At 34.8% G+C, this 15,569-nt stretch overlaps 2 protein-coding genes across 4 annotated transcripts; one reads left to right on the forward strand and one right to left on the reverse strand.

Annotated features, from left to right (window-relative positions):
* The first annotated feature begins 733 nt into the window (after positions 1 to 733).
* On the forward strand, positions 734 to 7,459 carry LOC112055282 (dehydrodolichyl diphosphate synthase complex subunit DHDDS). Its single transcript, XM_024095309.2, has 5 exons — positions 734 to 1,122; positions 3,977 to 4,110; positions 5,057 to 5,205; positions 5,862 to 6,037; positions 6,362 to 7,459. The coding sequence occupies exons 1-5, from the start codon at positions 934 to 936 to the stop codon at positions 6,563 to 6,565; spliced, it is 852 nt and encodes a 283-aa protein (XP_023951077.2). The 5' UTR covers positions 734 to 933; the 3' UTR covers positions 6,566 to 7,459.
* LOC112055281 (protein FAM50 homolog) lies at positions 3,938 to 15,374 on the reverse strand. Of its 3 annotated transcripts, XM_052882155.1 has the most exons (7): positions 14,445 to 15,374; positions 13,504 to 13,602; positions 12,749 to 12,953; positions 12,112 to 12,266; positions 11,885 to 11,997; positions 11,123 to 11,263; positions 3,938 to 4,709 (listed from the first exon to the last, which is right to left on the reverse strand). In XM_052882155.1, the coding sequence occupies exons 1-6, from the start codon at positions 14,787 to 14,789 to the stop codon at positions 11,164 to 11,166; spliced, it is 1,017 nt and encodes a 338-aa protein (XP_052738115.1). In that variant the 5' UTR covers positions 14,790 to 15,374; the 3' UTR covers positions 3,938 to 4,709; positions 11,123 to 11,163. The 3 variants fall into 3 exon arrangements, with proteins under 3 accessions (XP_052738115.1, XP_023951075.1, XP_052738114.1); XM_024095307.2 differs by lacking the exon at positions 3,938 to 4,709 and having other exon boundaries at positions 7,408 to 11,263; XM_052882154.1 differs by lacking the exons at positions 3,938 to 4,709; positions 11,123 to 11,263 and having other exon boundaries at positions 11,761 to 11,997.
* Between the last annotated feature and the right edge of the window lie 195 nt (positions 15,375 to 15,569).

The following is a 15,569-nucleotide window of genomic DNA, read 5'->3' on the forward strand; positions in this document are numbered from 1 at the left end:
AACATCTAGCGAGGCAGGTCCTATACAATAATTGGTCTGAGGTTGAATGGCATAAAAAACGGCCAAAAACTGGTAATTTATTAAAAAATGGAGTATTGTTTCATTTGTAAGTATTTTTATCTTGATTTTATCAAATTTGTAATAAAAACAATTTCTGAAAAGAATCGATTCTTTTGACGGAACAGCAAAAAATCGATCAAGTAATCGAATATTCTACGTATATATTCTGTGGATAGTCTAAGCAATGTGTTTGTTACTCTATGTAAAAATTACGCGTGTGTGTATTACGAGTCAAATTTATAGTTGTGTGTAGTGTATGGACACAGAATATATTTAATTGTGTTAAATATTTTCGATATGTGAGTTTACCTCGTCCCCCTCAAAAAACGACAGACTTTTTTGTTGCTGATTGGGTGCGAAACAGGTCCATAGTCAAAATAGTCAAAGGGGTAAAACAGATCACTAATGCTGGTAACATAATTACGTTACGCCACAGATTAATAGATACTGCGTTACGCCGCCAGTCGCGCGCAGGCTTATCTTGCGCGTACTCTAGTTTTGAGTTCTACGAGCGTATCGAATGTAAGTTGTGTTAGTGTTGTGTCGGTTTACTCCGTACCTACATAAATCTTTGATAAATAGCCGGAGCCGTAAAATAAATTTAAAAAATCAATTTATTTCATTGACAGTTGACAGTGACACTGACAATGACATTCATCATAAAAGTTGTGTCAAACTGTCAGTGTCAATTCAAATCTATGACTGTGAATCGATGATGTATATTTTGTGTAAATTAATTTTTGAAATACTTGTTTATCCAATTAGCAATTAGTTAATAAAGCAATCTCCCTACAAAGTTATAAGCCGAATTTATTCATTAAGGAAGTTTGTGTTACCTTGTAATATATTATTAATTTATCAGTAGTGGCCGAAATGTCGTGGGTAAAAGAGAATTGTTTATCATTTTTTCAACTTTTTTGTATAAAAGTTTTAAAGACTGGTAGAATACCACAACATTTAGCTCTAATTATGGACGGAAATCGCCGTTTTGCTCGAAAAGTTAGCATGGCTTGTAAAGATGGACATAGCAGGGGCTTCGATAAACTTTCCGAAGTTTTAAAGGTTTGTATAAACATTTATTTTCTTCTATAAGCAAGCTCGACTTGGGGAGTAAGCTGATGAATGTGATAAGGAGAGGCAAAAGGATATTGAAAGGGAGAGTTAAAGAAGTTTTACTTCAGTTGTGTGGTCTAAAGCACAGTCGTTTTTTAATATTTTTTTAAGTATTTATTTATTTTTTTGAAAGTTTAATGTTTTTTGGGGTTGATTTAGCTGAGATTACGACCGAAAGGGGGTGGATTTCCATCCTTCTCCTAACAAGTTTAAGATAAGATTGCATCATCAATTACCATCAGATGAGATTTTAGTCAAGGGCTAACTTGTAAACAATAAAAAATAAGATCATTTTAAATCACATAACCAATTCAAGTAATTTTCAAGACAACATAACATTTCATATATACAATTAGGCCTGTTTATACATTGCTTTTGAAGTTATTCAAAGATGAATATTTTGTTCAATCTATACTAATCTATACTAATATTATAAAGAGGTAAAGTTTGTAAGTTTGTAAGTTTGTCACATTTTTTAAATGGGGTAATCTTCGGAACTACTGGTCCGATTTTAAAAATTCTTTCACCAGTAGAATGCTACATTATCGGGGAGTGCTATAGGCTATATTTTATATTGGTATCATATATACTAGCCGAGTTTTTGTCATACAGGTCGGACTGAAAATCCTCTTAAACAGACTTATTCGCATGCGCTGCCTTAACTATTGTGTAAAATTGAAATTAATGTATGGAGACTTTATGTATCTTTAAAAGTTCTACAAAAAAGTCCGTGACACCATATATATCTCTATCTTCTATATATTAGCAGATATAGTACCTTTTGTGTTTTAAAAATTATTAATTTTATATACTTAGGTTTACGTCATTATTTATACAACTAAACTTTAATCCTTATTAAAATAAATTATTTAATAATCACAAGGATATTATGGAGATAAGATTTGCCCTGTACAGTATGTTAATTACTTAAATAGTTTCGGAGATAATACAAAATTTCTAAAAGACGCAGAAATTCCGCTATATGACGCCCGGCTCTTTCATTTACGTAGTTCCCGTTCCCGTGTGAATATGGGGATCAAACATAGCCTATGACAGTCGCAAATAACGTAGCTTTCTATTGGTAAAACAATTTTCCAAATCGGTCCAGTAGAACCAGAGATTACCTCCTACAACCACACAAACTTTACCTCTTTATATTATTAGCATAGAAGTCTCTATTTCTCTTGGTCATACCACTACTCTCGAAGGACTGGACCGATTTTGCTAAGGGTAGGAGTAAGATAGAGAAGTTACAGGGTAGGGTAGGGTACGGGTAGGGAAGCGTAGGGGTAGTGTAGGGGTAGGGTAGGTTTAGGGCCGAGTTTAGGGTAGTGGTAGGGTAGGGGTAGAGGTACGGGTAGGATAGGCGTGAGATAGGGGTACGGGTGCGATAGGGGTAGGAAAGGGATAGGGTACGGGGAGGGTAGGGGTAGGATGGGGGTAGGGTGTAGGTAAGGTAGGGGTAGGGTAGGGGTAAGTTCAGGGTAGGGTAAGAGTAGGGTGGGGGTAGGGGTAGGATAGGTTAGGGTAGGGGTAGGGTAGATGTAGGGGTTGGGTAGGGTAGGGTTAGGGTAGTGGTACGGTAGGGGTAGGGTAGGGTAGGGGTAGGGTAGGGTAGGGGTAGTAGTAAAGTTGACATCGAAATTTACGCGGACGAAGTCGCGGGCGTCCGCTAGTTTAGTATAAATCAGCTTTTCGTTCATAATTTGCGTTTGGGCCCCATCAGGCAATTCTTCCAAAACCCCTGGTGTCGCTGCTGAGGTCCCATATTATACCCCAGAAGCCTAGGGCACTTATACAATCAAGAATGAAAAAAGCTTTCAATAAATCTATTTTGTAGTTAATAGATGTGTCTATTATTTACTTATTAATAAACTATGACATTTTTAAGCTAAAAAGTTATCATTCCAAATTTGAAATTCATATTTTTTTGTATTTTGACTACTCCTTGAATTTTTTCTTAGCAAACAACAAAAGTTGAATTGAAATTACTAAAGGTACTAAAACAAAGAATAAAAAACATATTCAAACAGGTTATTATGATTACCAAAAAATGTGGCTAAACTGGAAAATATTTAAATGAGTATAAATCTAATTGTCTGTAGGCTGACAAAACTGGAAAGATAAAAATTTGATGTACTAGTAGGTGTAGGTGTGTTTTGTATTGGTTCTATTATTAAAATATTACTGCCAAGCTTATTTCTGCTGCTAAGCAATATTTCTGAAAGACGATGCTTATAAAATTAAAGGAACATGAGGCATAACAAGAAGGTAGTGGGAAGAAAATGGATGAGGAAGGCAGAGAATTGTGTGTGGTGGTGCTCTCTTGGAAAAGCCTATGTCCAGCTGTGAACGTATACAGGCTGATGATGAGGCTTAACATTTACATACAACATACAACGGAGGTCCTGGGTTCAATCTCTGGCTGGGCCAATTTAGGTTTTCTGAATTGTCCAGGTCTGGCTGGTGGGAGGCTTCGGCCGTGGCTAGTTACCACCCTACCAGCGAAGATATACCACCAAGCAATTTAGAGTTCCGGTATGATGTTGTGTAGAATCCGAAAGAGGTGTTGATTTTCATTCTTTTCTTAACAAGTTAAGCCACTTCCATCTTAGATTGCATTATCACTTTCCATCAGGTGAGATTGTAGTCAAGGGCTAACTTGTAAAGAATAAAAAAAAAATTATCCACTTGACATTTTGAGGAGCAATCTGCTGTTTTTTTCAACTATTACCTTATACTAATCTATAAAAAATAATCTTGATTTCAGTTTTACTTTATTTTTAATTCATTATGTTTACAGTGGTGTCTAGACCTTGGTATTCCTGAAGTGACTGTATATGCATTTAGCATTGAAAACTTCAAGCGAAGCCAGGAGGAAGTGGATGGTCTAATGGAGCTGGCAAGTGACAAGTTCAAGCGACTCTTGGATGAAATGTAAGTTATAATTACAACAAAATGTAAGCAAAGCACAAATGAATAATATTATCATTCATTTTTATCTACAGCCTGTTATGTGGATTTAATTTTTTTAATTAATTATGCAAAATTTGTTAAAGTCATAAAACACACAAACATCCTACATAAATAATAAGTTTTGCTAAGTAATTAAGTTACAATCTTACAAAAAAGGATGTGATGAGCAAAAAGTTAAAAAAGCAAGTTTGTTTGAAGGTCACAATAATTAGCACGTTTAAAATATTACCAAAGTCTCTACAAGGATGTATAATTGCATTATTACTTTTAAGATGTTATTTTCCTTATTTAGACATACATACTAAACATACATAGCAATTTCTGGTAAAGTTATAAGTCACTTTGAAATTGAATGTGCCATTGACCTGATACTACTTATACCTACTTATATGCGAAATTGTTCAATCAATTCAAATTAATCAGGACTTTAAAAATATAAAATATTATAAGTAAGTAGAATAAAATAAATAAAAAAAATATTGTTAGCATAATACAGATTGCAGCAAGTAAGATAAACCACCTTGAGTTATAAAATTAGAAATACATGCTTCTTGGATGACCTGTAAAATAAAAATCTTATTAATGTCTACTGCCAAAAGGTTGTTAGATAACATCCCAAACTGTTTAATAGTATTCAATATGAATAGATAATAATTTATTTATTTCGCTATCATCCGCGAAAAGCTGACGAACCCATGCAACAAAGTCACCCAGGTCCAACAAAATATGTTTCACCCCGAAACCGGAGCATCTTCAGATGTTGACTCTTCAACATGCAATTTCACGTTACTTTGTTACATTATGTTAGGAACTTCTGCAAAGTAATGCCTGCTTCTACCCAGTATTCAATGAGTGTCTTTCTTGTACACTTATATTTGCAGTCACCATTATGTTATTTTGTGTGCAGTGATCAAATAAACGAGTGGGGTGTTCGTGTAAATGTGGCTGGGAGATTATCTATTCTGCCAATAGACCTGCAAGCTCTCATATCGAAAGCAATGCTGGCCACAAGACAAAACAATAAGCTCCAACTTAATATTGCCTACGGATATACAGGTATATGTCATTTTATTTTAATATACATATACAATTTATAATTAGATTTGGTCTCAGCGTGGCTTGTAGCCAATGACATGGAACTATCTATCAGCGGCGAAGAGTTCATACAGGCCGATTCCTCCGGGTTACCTTTTAAGAATCCATACATACATATTTATTTAATCCACAAATATGTATGAAATTATGAGAAATAGGAGTTAGTATCAAGCTGTATGATAGCTTATCTTCGTCAAAATGCCATCCTTCGCCACTGCTATCTATTTAAATAAAAATTAATCCATATATCCCTTGGTCACGCCATCACGCGTGAACGGCTGGACCGATTTCATTATTTTTTTTGTGATTGTTATTGTCAGGAGAAGGTGACAGAAAAAAATTAAAAAATTGAAGGGGTAGGGTTGGGGTAGTTTACATAGTTTCACGCGGACGAAGTCGCGGGCGTCCGCTAGTTTAGAAACAAAAAAGAAATCATTGTAACACGGTTTACCCGTGTGGTAATGATGAATGATCATTACCAAACGACCTGTAGAAATGAATAGCTTTGTTGTTATAATGGTTTGTTTGTTCATAATATGGTTTGAGGTTTTATAGCGAGTAGATTACGAACTCAGAGTAGAAAAATACTTTTTAGTTACGTGTTCAAAACCTTTTAGGCCGTGACGAAATCAGCAGAGCTGCGTCACACATTATAGACGGTGTAAAAAATGAAGAGCTAACAGCAGAGGAGATCGATGAGGAGCTTATATCGCAGAGTTTGGATCTTGGAGAACCAGAATTACTGGTTAGGACATCAGGAGAAGTTAGACTATCAGATTTTATGCTGTGGCAAGTAAGTAATTCATTAATTAATTATTATTATTATTATATTGTAGAAAATACGAATAAGAAGTCTGAGATGGATATGATTGTCTTGTACGATTGTTGATGTCAAGCGATTATGAACCCTATATCTGTAGTAATAGGGTTCTCTGTAACATTAGTAATATGTATCTTTAATCAGCTATTTTAGTACCAGTGTCCTTCTCTAATTTGGCGTTACATAGTGATGTGTGTATTGTTTAAGTACATTTATTTATATCTTCATCTATATTTGAATGATGTGTCATTATTAACTAAATAGCGAGATGGTTAAATTTTCGACACTTTCTTCCAGGTCGACAGAACAGTCCTGTATTTTTCCAACGTTTTGTGGCCCGAGTTCACGATATGGAACCTGTTGGCAGGCATCATACACTTCCAACGACACGCACCGCCTGCTCTTCAAGACAAAGCGAACACGCCGGCACAACAAGAGTTTCTAGATAAATATGAGACAAGGAAGTGGCAGAAATTGGAGGAAATTGTTGCCTGCTCATAAATGATTGCACTATCTTTTATGTATAGTGCGACATTAAAGAGTAGATGTTAATAAAAATGGAACAAATAAATTAGCTGTGTGGCAACACCACATATACTGTCATTATCACAAAGATCTGTCATTATAGAGCAACCAATTATTATTGATACATTATTAAAATCATAGTGGAAATTCGGATTACGATTTACAATAAATATAATTTATTTAAATGAGATTTAATAAATGTACATCATGAAATCAGCTATCTTATTGCCATAACATGATGCTCGGGGCTAGATAGTGATTTGTAAGTATATTCCAATTATATATATATAATATTTATTAATTGATTTATATTAGATAGTAATATTATTTTCAACAGATCATTTGAAATAAGAACATAATATTATCTATGTTTAAAATAAAATAACGATTATTATCAAGTAATAATGTAGTTGCAGTCATAGCTTGACAGAACACAGGGTTACCATAAGAACGGCAATAAGTAACTACAGCGCCCTCATGTATTTTATATTCTTTTGTTGCACTGTACTTGTAATAATTTTAATAAGGGCAACAATCCTTTTACCAGAATTTTCATATTAGATATATTATGATGAATAAAACTGTATAATAGATTACAAGTAGCCTGAACAGAGTCAAACTAATGCAGCAGAGAACTTTAATTTATTACATGTAGTGATGATTATGCCTCATTATTGTATAGGTAGTCTAAATAGCAATATTAACAATTATTTATTTAGTTCATTATTGCCCTCATAAAATTAGATATTACTTTTTTTATTATTATTAAGGTAATTGAATGTATATTATGGAATTGGATAAAATGTAAAAAGCAAAAATTGTATATCATTATTTTATTATGAAATAAAGTTAAAAATAAACTATCTCTAATTATTGCTTTATTCACAACAATACTGCTAATTTGGTTGTACTCAAACCTGTAAAAAATCCTTTTACAGTCCTGTGTTAATTTGATGTTAAAAGAGAATAAATACACAAAGAACTTTAAAATACAGAGGTTTTTTTATTCAATAAAGAATATTTGTAATGTATGAATTACCTAATAAAGCTTAATTTACCTAATAATTTAATTTTTAAAGTACAAGCAAATTAGCGCTGTATATTATAGAAAAAGAATCACTTTAACATTATACCAACAATATCAGTTGGAACAGTACGCCTTTCTGCCAATAGGTAATAATATTGCCAGATTCCTATATTCCGAATTATACCTTGATTCGAATGAAGGCACAATACTTTTGTATTCCAATGCATGTATTACACAATGTGTGTATAACACACAGTATTTTTTTAATTTACTCAAATTATGACCGGAAAATTAAATTATAGCTTGGCAACTTCGTTCGTAACACTCCCGATGGCCGCGCGGCCGTGTAGCGATGAATGAAAAACCAACTACTGATACACCTCAGTTCCCGACACGCACGATTTCACACCCGCGCAGTCTTTCCCATCGTCGCCCGCATATCATGGGAGTGTCACCAACGAACTTGCCAGACTAGCTGAAAAGTTCGCTACTAATCCATTCAAAAAATGACGTAATTTCCCATGTTACTAAGTTCAGGCAACCAATAGTGTCTTGACATGTGTTACGTCAGCGACGACGTATAAAGTCCGGCCGCTCAGAGATTGCGTTTATGGCAGGTGGGCGATGTAACATGAGGTGGGAGAGAGAGATAGAGAGAGACAAAAAAACTAGGCAAATAAATTATAATTGAGTATGACTGTCCCATTCGCACGACCTATTAGAAACGCAATTTCTGAGCGGTCGGACTTTAAGCGCGCTATGTGAACTCTGTGGTGTTTAAAATCTTTTAAAAGTTAATTTTGCAGAAAATAATGTTATGTTATAATATATAAAAAAAAGTTCATTTGATTTACGTATATGCATTCTAAGATTTTTAGCTGGTTACCTTATGAGAGTATGGGTTCTTATCTGTACGGTTTGGCGATACTGTCTTTACCACCTAGAAATTATATGAGATCCTAGCAATTTTTAAAGAATATATAATTCTAAATTGTTTGTACAGATTTATAAGGCATTGTAGGCAGGCACTAGATTGCAGCGGCGAAGAGTCCATAGGTACAGGCCGATTCCCACCGGGTTACCTACATATTCATCATATCCATATTCATTTTTGTATTGAATATATGAAAGAGCTGTGATAGCCCAGTGGATATAACCTCTGCCTGCAATTCCGGAGGGTGTGGGTTCGAATTTGGTCCAGGGTTATGGGCATGTAAAGAAATTAAATATCACGTGTCTTAAACAGTGAAGGAAATTGTGATGAAACCTGCACACTCGTGAGACTCGTGCTCAGCAGTGAGCCGAATATGGATGCTGATGATGATGAATGAATACATATGTATGTAAAATCCCAGCCCATTACCCAGCCACCAATTCGGATTTCGGCAGCAGCATTCCACTGTTGAACAAGTACATAGGGTTTGTGATAAAGTAAGAGAAATTGGAAAATAAAGAATATTGCTCATCAGTCTTTCTCGATATTCAACAGGCTTTTGATCGAGTCTGGCATGATGGTCTATTATATAAAATTAAAACACACATCCCTCATAGCTATTATCTGTTACTGAAATCCTACCTTTCAGAGCGATTGTTTCAGGTAAAGGAAATAGATGTAACATCTAAATTTTATGAAATAAAGGCTGGCGTTCCGCAGGGTTCAGTTTTGGGGCCTGTGTTGTATACATTATACACCGCAGATCTTCCAGAGGTAAAAGGGGTTACAACTGCTACATTTGCCGACGACACTGCGGTTCTAGCTACCGACAAAGACCCTGCAGTTGCTTCAAGGTCTCTTCAAAAAGGTTTAGAAGCAATATCCAAATGGCTTCAATCAAATAAAATCAATGTCAGCACTTCAAAGTCTGTGCAAGTTACTTTTACGCTGCGCAAAGAAAACTGCCCTCCTGTATTCCTAGATGGAATTGAGCTTCCACATAAAGAGAGTGTCAAATACCTGGGATTGCACCTTGATAGGCGTTTGACCTGGCACCACCATATCAAAACAAAGAGACAAGAGGTTAACATAAGATATATGAACATACACTGGATAGCAGGTCAGAATAGCAAACTATCCATTGATAACAAACTCTTGCTATATAAGGTACTATTGAAGCCGGTCTGGATGTATGGCATCGAGCTATGGGGAAGTTCCAGCAACTCTAACATATCCATCCTGCAAAGGACCCAAAACTTGATTCTGAGAAGGATCTGTGGTGTTCCGTGGTTCATAAAGAATGACGAGATTCACGAGCAACTAAAGGTGAAAACTGTCAATGAAGAGATTGACAGCGTCACGGAAAAATACAAAACACGACAAGGAGTCATCTAAATGTTCTGGCTTCAAAATTGATTCACAGAACATATCAGAGCAGGCTTAAAAGAAAGCACATTATTTAAACCTATTAACCTATAAAAACAATGAGGGGATATTCTCACTGGGGAATACACTCGAAAAGCCAAGTTATCACAGAACACATCTGCTTATAGTTATGATACTGATCGCAGATAAACCCAGAAGAAAAAAAAAAAAAAAATGTATGTAAAATCGGAGTTTGTATCAAGCGGTCTGACTTTCCTTTTCTTTGGGACGGCTGGCCTTTATCTTTCCATGCTTCGCCACTGCTAGGTTGTATACAAATAATTTAGATGATATTTTTCAGAGACAAACAACTGTTTCCCTTGTTTAAAGCGCGTTAAAGTTTGCCTCACAATTTGTACTAAAAATGATATACATTCCATAGATAATAGCGCCCGCGACTCCATGTTTTTCACAGATCAAGTGAGAACCATGGATTTACCCAGATACAATGTAAACTTATGTTAATCTCCATCCCATATTTCAGCCAAATAGGTCAAACACTTACATAAGCTTTTACAATATTAGTGCTATTTATAATGTAGCATAGCCACATTAAGATTTAGATTGTCACTTATCCATAGATTGATACGCAATAGGGTAGTTGACTTATATCAAATTTAATATTTAATATAGACAGTATTAATTTCAAAGTGTAGTACAATATTAGTAAAATAAGGGTCCAAAATATATTGATATCAAATAATAAAAGTTAAGAATTTCTTTTAAAACTTAATTTAAATATCACGTATTTTTTAAAATTTTCGAAACCTCAAAAAAACTGTCGTCCATTTTGTGACGTCACCCTTGATGTAAATGTCGATCTAATTGTTATATAATATTTTTGTCAAACGCTCCATTTGTATGGGATTTATTGTAGTGACGTCATGAAACAGTTCAAATATAGACTGTCATGGCCGACATTTTTGGCGCGTGTTGTCAAAAACATATTTTAAAACTAAAATTTTCATGTAGTCACGGCTTAAAAAAATATATAAAAAAAAAAATTCAGTCTAGTAGAACATTAATGAACAAATTTAAGACCATTTAAAAAAAAGTGTCAACTAGCCTATTGTGTTATCAACTTATGGATACGCTACAAACTAAATCTTAATATGGCTATGCTACAATAATGTAATTATAATACTACCTTTTCCATATTCATTTCAATCCTACTTATGCTGTACAAAATCATTTTCCTTTCACAGTGTACTTAGAGTATGTTTTTGTTGGATCATAGGGCTCCCATCTTGATGCAGGGAATATATGCTTGTTTCTCTCATACCAAGATCTGGAATTCAAAAACAATTTGTTATTTTTTCACACTAGCTCTGCCCTGCGGTTTCAACCTGCATAGATCCTGTCCCTCTGAGGAAATATTGGAAAAAGAAAAGCCATACCAGAATATAATCTATTTTTCTCTTTGCAAAATTTCCGCTACTCTCTACCATACTACTAAAAAAAATACTATTCACATACATTCATTAAGTGCAGCATACTATAGACAAAAAATCTTTTCAAAAAGGGTTAAGTAACAAGCGTAACAGTTAGTCTTATTTAATACTAGCTGACGCCGCGCGGTTTCTCCCGCGTGGTTCTCGTTCCCGTAGGAATACGGAAATAATATAAAGCCTGTAGCCTTCCTCGGTAAATGTGCTACCTAAGACTGAAAGAATTTTTCAAATCGGACCAGTAGTTCCTGAGATTAGCGCGTTCAATCAAACAAACAAACTGTTCAGCTTTATATATTAGTATAGAATTAAAATATGACACTTTTCACACATGTTACGTAACCAGCTGTTTTCAACAATTTCTAATGAAAAAAAATATTTTATAGTAAGAAGTACAAAATAAGCGAATGTAAATTTTAAAATATTTCACCATAATCCTGCTAATTATTATGGTAACAAACCTTAGAAGCACTTTCCCCGCGTGTGAGTCTTGCTTTTCTTGTGTGGCGTCATTCACTAATCTTATATCATCAGATGCATCGAACTGGAATAGAGGGCCACTTTTACCCCTCGCCTTAAAAAAAACACATTTTTTATTAGATAATAAAATATTATAGTATCTGTAGAGCATTTTGCATAGATGTTTTCATAACTCGACGTCATGATTTTAAAATTTATTATTACATACCTTAGTTACAATGAAATCATAAAAAGTGTAGTGATGTGGCAATATCAAGTCCTCTTTCACATACATAAGTTGGTCGGCCGACACAGTTTTGAGTTCACTAAATTCTGGCCTCAAAGTGTCTAAGCATCTTTGAAGAAATTGATATATAGAATTTCCTGTAAATAATAAATTATTATTGGTTGCTGAAATTTCAAAAAAAAACTTTGCTTGTATTTTGCTGCTCAACCACCATTTTTCCAGTTAATCTTAGCACCTTATTTAGAATATTTTTTATACTACATATTTTACAGAGCAACCAGATTACAAAGTAAGTAATTTTATCAAAGTAACCAATTTTGAAGGTAGGCAATATAATATGCTGTTAACTTGAGGTTATACATTTTTTATAAATAGACTTTCAGTTTGGTTCAGTTTTAGGGATATAATATTTCGTCAGTGATATTATGTGAATCACTGACAAACAACCTTAAAACTGAAAAATGTTTAGTAATATCATGTATCTATGACAGATAGTTGAAAAGATATAGTGTAAGTATAGTAAGTTCAATTTGTGCTCCCTGTGCCCAGCAGTTTCCCTTTGCGACAAAGGGTGGGGCACATCATCGTGGATTAAACTAACTACACCTTATAAAATCACCTTTTTTCAGTGTAACATTACGCCTATGCCCAGAACCATCCCAATAGCTGAATGTAACAGTAATAGGCTCATCCTTGAGGCTAGCTTGAGTCATGACCCACTCTAGCCTGAGTTCTTCCCGTAACTTCAAGTCTGCCTCTTCTCTTTCTCTGTCTGGTAGGAATGATGTATCAACATCTGGGTTTTTCTTAATTTTTTTACATACCTGAAAACAAACTATTCGACTTTATTTGCCATATTATGTAAAAGTGTAGTAGGTGTACCTTGTTTTAACATACGAGTATTATAGCTTTTTACAAATTATTTATATTTAACAAAAAAAAAATTCCTTGAGTATTTTTCATTATGCAAAAAAATCCCAGATGCTATTTTGAAATTTTTTTTTAACTTGGCAAACCCAACTAAAAGTGCGGCTCATTTTTTTTGTAATCATCAATTACTGTTCAAAAAGTTTAAAGGAAAACCATAATCAAATATATAAAATTCTCGTGTCACAGTTTTCGTTACCATACTCCTCCGAAACAGCTTGACCGATTTTGATGAAATTTATGTGCTTATACAGTATCTATGAGAATAGGCCAACATCTATTTTTTATACCTCTAAGGGTAGGGTAGAGGTAGTTGAAAGTTCACATCGAGTTTCACTCCCTGTTTCTACACTACATCATACCAAATAGCTAAATCATTTGGCGGTAAGTCTATGTCTTTGTATGTGGGCTGAATGCCTTGGTTTGGCCTTAATCAGCAATACTTACAACTTCACTCTGATCCTGCCAGGCCGTTTCTGTCTTCTCTTCTATTTCATCTTCACTGTCGTCTTCATCTTCATTTAAGTCAAATGAGAGAGCTTGGATCTAAAATTTTTTGAAATAAACTAACAATATTGATCCACATTCAGCAATGAATATTACTGCATTATTGTAAATAGTATAGTAACTACCACTGGCCAAAATATGTGAACAAAGGCAATACTAGAATACACATTTATTACAGCTATAGTGAAATGTAACTAAATAACTAAAAACTATTGTCTTTGTCTACCATTGTCGTTGTCCATTACGATAGTGTATTGATATTGTGACAGCGACAATAGCCGTGATAGCCCAGTGGATATGACCTCTGCCTTTCTTAATTCTCTGCGTGTGTAAAGTCTGCCAAACCGCATTGGGCCAGTGTGGTGAACTATTGGCCTAACCCCTCTCATTCTGAGAGGAGACTCGAGCTCAGCAGCGAGGCGAATATGGGTTGATAACGACAACCTAACCATCGCGTACTATAAAGAGTAGTGATTAGATATCGCTAACTTCAAAAGAAGGCCTAACTTCACAGTAGGCCATGAAAAATAGACTGTTAAATGGTAGCTGTGATAGCTCAGTGGATATGACCTCTACCTTCGGTTCCGGAGGGTATGGGTTCGAATCCGTTCTGGGGCATGCACCTCCAAGTTTTCCATTATGTGCATTTTAAGAAATTCAATATCATATACTCGAACAATGAAGGAAAAACATCATGAGGAAACCTGCATACCAAAGAATTTTCTTAATTCTCTGCGTGTGTGAAGTCTGCCAATACGCATTGGGCCAGTGTGGTGGACTATTGGCCGACCCTTCTGAGAGGAGACGCAAGCACAGCAGTGAGCCGAATATGGGTTGGTAATGATAATGGATTATAATGAATGATCAAAAAGATTAAATACCTGTCTCTTTTGTTTATTTTTCTGTGCCTGTTTGGCTTCAATTTCTTTCTGTCGTTCTTTTTCTTTTTCCGCTTTTTTCTGTGCCAACTTTTTTTCCCTTTCTCGCACTATATGCTCCTGTTTAGCTTTCATTTCGTCCAGAGTCACCAGACCAATGGTGGAGCTCTTCAGTTGTTGTTCCACAGCATCGTAATGGGTGGCGAATTTGTTCTCGATGTTATCAATCTTAAGGTCTTCTTCGATTTTCTTCTTTCGGAGTTCGATTTCCTGCTGGGCTTTCTCACGTTTCTTCATCAGATGCATCGCTCTGCCAGCTTCAGACGCTGCACCCTTGTAGTGAGCCATGATTACTATTTATCTGTAAATGTTCTTCAAAGCGATAAATATTATTAAATTTGTTTTCAGATCAGAAACTCCGACACAAGAGGAAAAAAAAGAATCCCTTGTAATTGTAAATAATCAAACCAATCCAATCGGCAATCGCTTCAACATCACAAATCATAATCACATTCACAATTTCACAATGAACAAAGAGTTTATGAACAACAATCACAAATTCACAATTTCACAAAAAAAAAGCAAAAGTACAAAGTAGTCTGTGTCGAATAATCACAGAACACTATTATAATACTCCGAGTCTCGGAAGTCCGAATAATAGTTACGCATACGCAGTGTGCAATGCTAATATATTCTTTGGTCTTATCTCATATATTATTATTCTCATAGAGGAATTAGAAAATGGAGATGCATCCGGCATCGCGAACAAAATGATCTCAGGTCTGCCGTTTTTTGAGGGGGACGGGATAAACTCACTCATCGAAAATATTTAACACTATTAAAAGTATTCTATGTCCATACACTACACACAACTATAAATTTGACTCGCAATAACACGCTAACAAACACATTGCTTAGACTATCCACAGAATGAATACATAGAATATTCGATTACTGATCGATGGTTGGCTGTTTCACCAAAATAATCGATTCTTTTTATAAATTGTTTTTATTACAAATTTGATAAAATTAAGGTTTAAATACTTTCAAATGAAACGTTACTCCATCTTTTACTAAACTACAAGTTTTTGCCCGTTTTTTATGCCATTTAACTACACAACCGGCAAT

Source organism: Bicyclus anynana, chromosome 6 (genome assembly GCF_947172395.1).
Source record: "Bicyclus anynana chromosome 6, ilBicAnyn1.1, whole genome shotgun sequence".
Lineage (NCBI taxonomy): Eukaryota > Metazoa > Arthropoda > Insecta > Lepidoptera > Nymphalidae > Bicyclus > Bicyclus anynana.